This window comes from Pelecanus crispus, chromosome 11, assembly GCF_030463565.1.
Source record: "Pelecanus crispus isolate bPelCri1 chromosome 11, bPelCri1.pri, whole genome shotgun sequence".
NCBI classification, from domain to species: Eukaryota; Metazoa; Chordata; class Aves; order Pelecaniformes; family Pelecanidae; genus Pelecanus; species Pelecanus crispus.
In genome coordinates this window covers 30,292,940-30,301,870 of record NC_134653.1, presented here as the reverse complement: position 1 = coordinate 30,301,870, position 8,931 = coordinate 30,292,940, and the positions used below count along the sequence as shown (strand labels likewise).

At 61.1% G+C, this 8,931-nt stretch overlaps 1 protein-coding gene across 1 annotated transcript; it reads left to right on the top strand.

Moving 5' to 3' along the window:
* Nucleotides 1-1,958: 1,958 nt before the first annotated feature.
* Nucleotides 1,959-5,006, top strand: CRYBB3 (crystallin beta B3). The gene is made up of 5 exons (XM_075718148.1): nt 1,959-2,117; nt 3,549-3,667; nt 3,829-3,961; nt 4,090-4,232; nt 4,841-5,006. Exons 1-5 carry the CDS (start codon nt 2,043-2,045, stop codon nt 5,004-5,006), a joined length of 636 nt encoding a protein of 211 aa, XP_075574263.1. The 5' UTR covers nt 1,959-2,042.
* The last annotated feature ends 3,925 nt before the right edge of the window (nt 5,007-8,931 follow it).

Genomic DNA, 8,931 nt, shown 5'->3' with positions numbered 1-8,931 from the left:
GAGGTGATGTGTCTCGTCCTTCATCAGAAGCTGCAGCAATGGGCAGGGGTGAAAAAGTCTGCTGGAGACGGAGCGCGGTGCTACACCAGGCACTGCGTGGATCGCCTCCGTCGTACCGGGCTTGGTGCATTGCCCTCGCTCTGTGCTGGGGCCAAACCTCCCCAGGAAAGCTGCCAGCGTGCATCAGTGATGGGGTGGGGATGAAGAGCCTTGCCATAAACGGCTCTGATGTGTGGTACGATACAGCAAATTGCAGCAGAGAGCTCCATCTGGGTGCTGTCGCAGACAGGACAGTTTTCCGGCCATCTGCCAATTGGACAAACTTCAAGTTTGTCCAGCCCGTACTAGTAGAGTAGCTTTTTGGCAATTTTGGTAAATGTTTCGTGTGTAGTTCTTAGTTTCAAGACGAGACACGCTCAGAGCAGGTAGAAAACCCTGTGAGAGCAATACTAAATGGAGATGTGTGTAGGCTGAAAGTAGCTTAGTGTTCCTTGAAGAAGAGGGAATTGGACCTGCTACCAGCAAAGTAAAATGCTCTCAGCTGGGCGTCTGGTGTGGGAGGACTGCACTTTCCCCCTGGTTAGATCACGCTTCTCCTGTAAAGATTCATCAACCCATGTACGAGGCACTTGGCTCCCAAAAGACCCTGTTAGTGTCCTTGAGCCCAGGGCAGCGTGTGTGCGGTGCTCCCAGCAAACCCGCAGGGTAGGGAGATGAACTGGGGTGCAAAGAAGGAAAAGGGGCTTGATGGAGAAAACCTTCCCGCTAAGGGTCAAAGCTGAGGTGAGAACCCAAATCTCAAGAGCCAGTCGTACTCTCTTGCCGTGGTACCAGCTGCCCCCAGCTTCCCCGCCGTGGTTCCAGCAAAGTTCCTGGGAGTTGACGCTGGCCCCGCGTCTCGTCTTGCGCTTGAGCCCAAACAAGCTCTAAATATTTTGCACATTTTTTTGCTTTGTGCTGTGCTTGGTTTCTGAGCTAAAGCCTCCCCTTAACTGCTGATGGGAGAGTTTTCCAGAGAACCTGGCAAGAAGTAGCATTGAACGTGCTGATGGGAATTTTGACGTTAATCTTCTGTAAATCGAGTGGCACATTTTTAAGGGACAGCCGGGAGAAATCTGAATAACATTTCCACAGCACGCTGCGAGCCCGTGCTATTGAGATGAAATCTCATGGATGGAATTCAGTAGACGCAGCTGCTGTATCAGCGTCCAAATAATGTGCTGTTCTGTTCAGAAGCAACCCATAAATAGCAGGGCTGCCCATGCTGGCCGGCAGAGCAGAACCACGCTGGGAGAGGTAGCGGCAGCACTGCTGGGACTGGAAGGGGCTTTAAAAAAAGAATTAGCGTGTCTGAGTTGAGGTCTCACTATAGCAAATGTTTTGCTAATGCTTGGCAAGAAGTGGTGCTGCAGGGCTTTGATTAAGGGCGCCGGTCAAACTAAGTTTCTTTTATTCATCTCCTGTTAACCTCTCGACAACCCCTTGCGTTAGCGTGGCGAGAGCAGACGGGGGAGGCATGTTCGGACGGGGTTTCCTATTCGAGTAGGGACTTTGTGAGATGTTCTTGGAGGGTCTGGTGCCCCCCGGGATGCAGGGCTGCAGGAGCAAGGGAGAGCTGTCAGATTTATGTTAGTGGGGAAAGATGTCAGCGGCTGGAAGCTGAAACCCAGCAAATTCCTGCTGGAAACAAAAGGACAGGCTTTTAGACATGAGTTTAATGAGCAACCGGGCGAGCTGCCAGGGTCAGAGAGGGATCCCGCGGCACCTGGAAGATGGCTTGGTTTGCTCATGGGCTCTCTGGCCCCACGGTGATGCCCGGGTGAGGATGCAGGAGGGAGAGGAGGATGGATAACGGAGTGCTTCCTTCTAGCCTGGACATCCCTGGGGATCTACAGCTGTGGGAACTGTATTAACTTTTGCTACCTGTTCCCATGCCAGCTTCATCTTTTCTGTTTTATTAAGCACTTTACAATTAAAAGGCTGATACCTCACATAAAAGTGATGCTGTTTTAACCTCCTACAATTTGGGTTTTCCAGGAGCAATGACTGAGCAGCAAAGTCCCCCTGAGCAGATGGCAACTGGGGAGGGTGCTGGCGAGCGAGGTGGCAATTACAAGGTATACCGGGGGCAACTGGTTCCAGACGGACTTTGGGTGATGCTGTAGATCACCGTGCGTTGCAGCGTGCATGCACCAGGCTGGTGCCAGCGTCAAAGCACAGGTTGTACTGGGGAAGCAAGCGGCCTCCGGCTCTCCTAACGCAGTAGCACGTTAGCGTCACCGCTCTGATAAATGTGCTCCTCGCCCACCGAGCCGAGCTGCGCAGGGCTGCGGGATGGGGAGGGAGGTTTCATCCAGGGGATTTGCTGCTGCCTGGCAGGAGGAGACGCTGCTCGCTGCGTTTGTGGCTGCCAAGTACATTTGCCTGGCGGTCTGGCGTGCAGCTGCGCGGCGTTTTAATCCAGGAGATAAAGTATCCTGTCATGGTAGGGATTGGCTGGAGGTTTGAGCAGTGAAATTCCTTATGCCTTTTTTTAGGTTATAATTCTTACGATCGTAGGTTGGTGAGAGGTAAATCAGCTGTAGGTGTTGCAATGGCTGCAACCCTTCCTGCAGCTTGGGAAGCTGGACAAAGCTGCTCCTGGCCAAGGAAAGCTGGAGGTGGGAGCAGATCCTGCAAATAGGATAAAGAGGTGCCGGGAGCTTGGGCTGCTTATTGCTTTGGGGTGGAAAGAAGGTCCTGAGGACCACGGGTGTCGCCTCCATCCCTTGATACCCCCCATCACACAGTGTCTGCAGGAGGCTCTGCCCTTGTCCCGGGCTCAGGGGTTTCAGCTGGGACCCCTTTAGGGCAGGGGCTGGGGGTGCCTGGCCGCAGGTGTGTGCAGCCTGGCTGCCGTGCTGACCCTCCTGGTCCCCGAATTGTGCTGGGTACCCTGGGCCCGGCTCCCCGCCATGCTCTGGCTGCTGGCACGGGCTCGAACTCCTCCTGCAGCTCGGCCCCAAAGCTCTGCTGAGGGCAGGAGGTCCCAGGGAGGTGTTGCAGTCTCTGCACCTGGCAGGGTTTAGAGGAAAACACCAAAAAACAAGCTTGTGCCAGGCCAGGCCAGGGGAGCGAATGGATCTGGAGGGAGCAGTGAGAAGGAAAGGATGGGCCATGACCAGGCTGAGAGCAGGAGACGGCAGCCCACGGCCCCAGAGGTCTCTTAGCACAAACCCTCTGTTTTCGATGCTGTGTTTGAGCCGGTCAACTTGTTTTCAGCCTGTCACAGATGAAATATCAGCCTGTGTTTTACATCTTTGGCCGATACCCGGCTGCGGAGTGGAGGCCGGGAGCCGTCTGTCGGGGCAGAGGCACGTGGCGGGATCCAGCTCTGCTGCGGAAGAGGAGCGACGCTGATGTGGGGCCGCAGGGACGGAGGGGACGCGGCCAGAGCGCTTTGCTCCGCTGCTGCTTGCGTTTGCCAAGGGGGGTCCTGCACCGGTGCACGGCGTTCCCCCCTGCAGCGCGGCTGCAGCAGCAGCTGATGGCATCTCTCCCCGCTTTAGATCACCATCTATGAGCTGGAGAATTTCCAGGGCAAGAAGTGCGAGCTGACAGAGGAGCTCCCCAACATCACTGAGAAGGAGCTGGAGAAGGTGGGCTCCATCCAGGTGGAGTCTGGCCCGTAAGTCTGGGGTGCGGAGGACAGACAAGCCCTGGGGGGAAGGTGGGGCGGAGGGAGAGCATCCCCTGTGTCCTGGTCATGGGGAGCAGTCCTGCCTCGTGCTGGGGTGCTCCCCCCCGTGCAGGGGTGGCCGTGCCATCCCCGACCCCCTGGTCCCGCAGGTGGCTGGGCTTCGAGCGGCAAGGCTTCGCTGGGGAGCAGTTTGTGCTGGAGAAGGGGGACTACCCGCGCTGGGACTCCTGGTCCAATAGCCACAACAGCGACAGCCTGATGTCCGTCCGCCCCCTCCAGATCGTGAGTAGTGGCTGTGCCCCTGGGGACAAGCAGCATGGCCACAGCCATGGGGACCGCCAGGCTGGGAGGGTCCCGGGGGGCCGGGGGTGTGCGGGGCAGGGCAGCCCCTGACCCACGCCTCCCCCCAGGACAGCCCCGACCACAAGATCCACCTCTTTGAGAACGTGGGCTACACGGGGCGGAAGATGGAGATCGTGGACGACGACGTCCCCAGCCTCTGGGCCCATGGCTTCCAGGACCGCGTGGCCAGCGTCAGGGCCCTGAACGGAACGTAAGGATGGTGGCACTGGGGGCACATGGGGACACCCCAACGAGGTCCCATCCCATGGCACCGTGGCTGGTCCCCCCAGGGTGGTGGCAGGGATGCCTGGCACAGCTGCCGCAGCGGGGACAGGGCAGCTGTCCCCACGGTGCTGCTCGTGCCCATCATGTCCCCTGCTCCCTTCCCGCTGCCACCATGTCCCTGGCCCGCAGGGAGTGAGGGGGACGGAGGCAGCATCACTGGGCTGTGTGACGGCTCCTCGCCCCGAGCCAGGGCTCTGCTGGGCACCGCTGCAGGAGTGGTGGAGCTGTGGCCCCTTCTGTGCCCTGGGCTCTCCAACCCCTCCTGGAACGCCGGCGTTTCCCACCCGGGCTCTGCAGCCGCAGCCTTGTCGCAGCGGCATTTGGCGGTGACGGAGCAGTGGCCCTGGGCAGCGCTGCAGAGCATCGCGTGGCTGGCGCGGGCAGAGGCACGGGCACCGCCGCGGCCTCTGGGGGGGTATGGGGGTGCTGCCCTCCTGCTCTGGGGGGGTTCATGCCCGCTGGGCGGGGGGGCCGCAGCAGGGCAGCTGGAGCTGGCCCTGGGGCACTGCTGAGCGCTGCCTCCGTCCCCTGCAGGTGGGTGGGCTACGAGTACCCTGGGTACCGGGGCCGCCAGCACGTCTTCGAGAAGGGCGAGTACCGCCACTGGAACGAGTGGGACGCCAACCAGCCCCTCATCCAGTCCGTGCGCCGCGTGCGGGACCAGCAGTGGCACCAGCGGGGCTGCTTCGAGAACAGCTGAGGGATGCCCCGGCCCCACGCTGCCTCCCGTGCCGGGGGCTGGCTGACGTGATGCCGCCGGCTGATGCCGTGACCTTGGTGGGTTTTTTGTGCAAAAACCTTAATAAAGCTCTGAGCTGGAGGCTGCCGGGAGCCTGCCTGGTCCAGGATGGGGGTTGTGCTTGCGGGGGTGTACAGTGGATGGCGGGACGTGGACGGGTGCCATGGCAGTGCCCCCAGCATCTCCCATGCAGAGCAGAAGCAGGGAAAGAGCAAGTATTTGCCATATTATGTAAAAGCTGCAGCTTTCCAAAAGTAACCCAGGCGGTGCCACAGTGCGGTGCTGGCATGGCCGGCATTTGGAGCGGCATGGAGGCGAGCCCTGCACCGGGGGCAGCCAGCCCCGGGGAGGTGGTCTCAGGGCACTTGCCAAGGGCTTTTCTCATGACTCTGCCCCTTCTCCAAGCATCTCCGTGGGTGGGGGGAGCTCTGCTCATGGCTCCTTCCCCGCTTTCCCCAGCCCTGCCTGCTCCGCTGCAGGAGGGTGTCCAGCCCAAAGGGCACGGTGGCGGCTGGGGGGTCCTGGGAGACACGGGCAGCCGCAGGGGTGGTGAGGCTGGGGTGGCCCTGGGAGCAGCGGGGACGTGGAGAATGGCCACCCCTGGGCAGTGCCAGGCCTTTTGCACCCCAAAGGTAGGCTCACCCCGTGGGGTCAGGGCTGCGCCTGGCCCCAGCACCCTGCAGGGCCCCCAGCCCTGAGGAAGCTTCCCACCAGCACCCGGGGTTGTTGCTCCCTGAGGATGATCTCTCTGACATGTGGGGCAGCTGTTTTGGTTGCAAAGGCAGGGGCTAGAGGTGCCTCTGGGCCACGTGCCCTGAGGATGCCAGCGGGGAGCTGGGCATCCCAGCACTGAGCCGCCGCAGCTGTGCAGGCAGAGGTGCGGCCGCGCTCGGGGACCACCCGGAGCTGGTGGCAGGGATGGGAGACAGGCTTGAGGCTGCCTGAGCACTTCATGCCCCTCACCGGACAGCCTCTTCAGAACTTTTCTTTTTGGGCCTGGGATTGCAGCTATTAAAGGAGATTGCATGGCCCTAAGCAGCAAAAGCTGCTTCCAGGACAGTCCATGGGGCTGCCAGGGCTCCGGGCGGCTGCGGCTGCGGCTGCCTGTGGCATCGCCGCTGCCCATGGATGAGATGAGCTAAAACCGGCCTGGCAGGGCCAAGGGGAGGGAATCGCAGCCTGGCAGGAGCCGTGCTGTGTCTGCCAAGCTGTACCATGCCAAGCACTGTGTCTGCCACTCACTGGGGTGCGTGAGGGGCCGGGATGTGCCGGACGGCAGCCGCAGGGATGCATGTGCCCTGCGCTGGGACCTGGGCAGGTCTGCGGGGGTCCCGGGCCAGGAACCCCTATGAATTAGCCCAGAAAGATGGGGAGAGCGGTGGCTCTGCAGCAGCTGGGGCCACAGGGAATGGGGAAGGATGGCGGCAGGGCTGGGAGCGTTGTAGGCACCTGCTTACAAACCTGACCGGCCAAAACCTGTCTGTGGCACGGCGTGATTTCTTGCAGAGCTGCACGGTCGCCTGTGGCCCCTGCAGCCCCATGAGCCCCATCGCCCACAGTTGGGGCAGCTGCAGACTGTGGGGACCGACCCCTCTGTGTGTCAGTGCCAGGGCAGGCTCCGGTGGCAATGCCCCAGCGGAGGTGACCCTGCCTGTGGCCGTCCTGGGTGCCGGGGCTGGGGGAGCATCCGGAGGTGCCGTCGGGGGGGCTGCAGCACCTCGCTGGGGCTGGCGGCACATCTGCTGCAGGACCCTCATGATGTTGCATGCAGAAGAGAGCTGGTCTGGGCCACGTTAATGCTGTGTGATGCTTGCGGGGGTGACAAGGGGGATCCTGCTCCTCTGGGGGATGAGAGGGAGCTGTGGGTGCTGCACAGCACCCAGGGAGTCTGATAGCTGTGTTGTCGTGTGCCCCGTTCCCCCCCTCCCAGGAAACTCACTTAGCTGCAGCCAAAATCAGCCCACAGCCCTGACATGTCTCCCCAGGTCAGCCAGCAGCAAGATGCCAGCGAACGGGTTTTGCTGCTGCCCTTAACCCTCAGCTCATCCCTGGGCCGGTGCTGCCTGCACCGGGCACATCCCGGCTATGGGGACACGTCCCAGGCTGTGAGTCCCTGCTGCTGACCTTGGCTTTGTCCTGGTGTGATGGAGGGGCTTCCGTGCTGCCATTCCTGCTGTCCCGCGGGGCTGGGATGCTTCTCAGGCACCCCAAAAGGGTCGGGGATAAGGAAGGAGGAGCCTGACACCTGGCACCCGGGTGCCCCCGTGCTCAGGCTGAGGATGCTGCCCGGGTGCTGCCCCGCTGCATCATGCCCCCAGGACCAGATCCTGCCCCTGCCCATCCCCGAAGCTGTGGGTGGGCTGTGGGGGACAGCAGTGGGAAGGGGCTCCCGTGGTGGCCCCAGGTCCAGGAGCCTCGCAGGGTCCCTCTGCGGCGGCACCGGCATCGGAACGGACTGCGGGGCGCGGGCGCTCCCTTGCTGGGGATGCAGACGGGCAAAGCCAGACATTTACGCGTTATTTGAAGGCTTGTTTTATCGTGCATGGAAAGAGCCAACTTCAGCAGTTTTCGGCAGTTCTAGTGGCGGGGCGGCTCGCGGGTTTGTTGGAGGGATAAAGTCTCTGGCTCCAAAACTCCTGAAGCAGGGCTGGCGGGCGCTTTTGTTTGCAAGGGCTGGTCTGGGTCTTGGCATACATTCGGCTGATGCATGCAAACTCCAAATCTCCTTGCCAACAAACTCAACAAAGCGGGCGACTCGAATGTGAAAGCTAATGAAATAACTCCCCAACTTGGTGTTTGGGGAGACAAAGGCTGCGGCCGATCAGCTGACCTTGGTTTTCATTGGGTTTTAATCCAGCATTCTCGCTTTGAATCATGCTTTAACTATTTTGTAAATAGTTTTGGCACCATTCTTCTGCAGCTCGGTATAAATTCCACCTCTCGGCCCCAGCCCTTCACTGGCTCAAGCGGGTTCTGGTATAACTGGTAAGACTTTTCTATTTATTGTCCTCTTTTTTGTCATTGCCTCCTCCAGACCCCCGGCACCGGAGCTCCCTCCTGCAGCGCCGGGCAGCGGCACGGAGGTGGCTGTGGGATGCAGGCACACAGGGGATGAGTCGTGGGGATGGTCCTGCCTCTGCAGCCCAAACCGGGTGGCCAGCTCAGGAGTATTGCCACCCGGCCATGGCGCATTTTTTGTTTTATCAGGAATGAGCTGTTTTCACCTGGTTTGGAGCCTGCTCAGATGCCAGGGGTCCCGCTGGGCTTGAGGACGAGGGTCCTTCGCAGGGGTGGCTGTGCCAGGCGGAGTTGGGGGGGCTCAGCACCGGCGACCCTGCACACGCACACATGCACACACGCATGGCTGGGGCGAGTGCTGGGAGCCCCGGTGCTTCTCCCCGGTTGCCCCATGCAGGCACCCGCATGCCTTGACTGTCGCTTGCTGGGCAGAGGCAGAGGGAAAAACCTCGGCCGCAAGTGCTGGGGTCCCCCAGGAGCGACTCAGGAATGCCCTGGGTTCATGGGGCCCCTCGCTCCAGGCTGGAGACCCTCTGCAGGTCCCATCATGGTTGATGCTGCCCTGGGACCATCACCCAGGCTCCTCCATGAGCCTGGGGAGGTTTGAGGTGCCAAGCAGCCCTGAGCGGGGACTGGCCCTGGCGAACCCAGCCTGCTCCCGTCCTGCTGCGAGCCCCAGCCCTGGCACCCCTTTCCCCTTTCCGTGCACCTCAGCAGCAAGGAGCAGCCAGCGGCCGAGCGCCGGGCAGGCTGTGGGGGACGGATGGGAGGCACGGACACAGAGCCGTGAGCACAGTCCCGGCTGTGTCCTCAGTGGCAGCTTTTAACCTTCTGAGTTTTCCTCCCAAGGCAGCGGACAACCCAGCTT

Excerpts from the sequence above, each read along its gene's own strand:
- CRYBB3 (XM_075718148.1), top strand. The coding sequence starts at position 2,043 with ATGACTGAGCAGCAAAGTCCCCCTGAGCAGATGGCAACTGGGGAGGGT. Across the intron at positions 3,962-4,089 it reads CCGTCCGCCCCCTCCAGATC|GACAGCCCCGACCACAAGAT; the intron begins GTGAGTAGTGGC and ends GCCTCCCCCCAG. Across the intron at positions 4,233-4,840 it reads GTCAGGGCCCTGAACGGAAC|GTGGGTGGGCTACGAGTACC; the intron begins GTAAGGATGGTG and ends CGTCCCCTGCAG.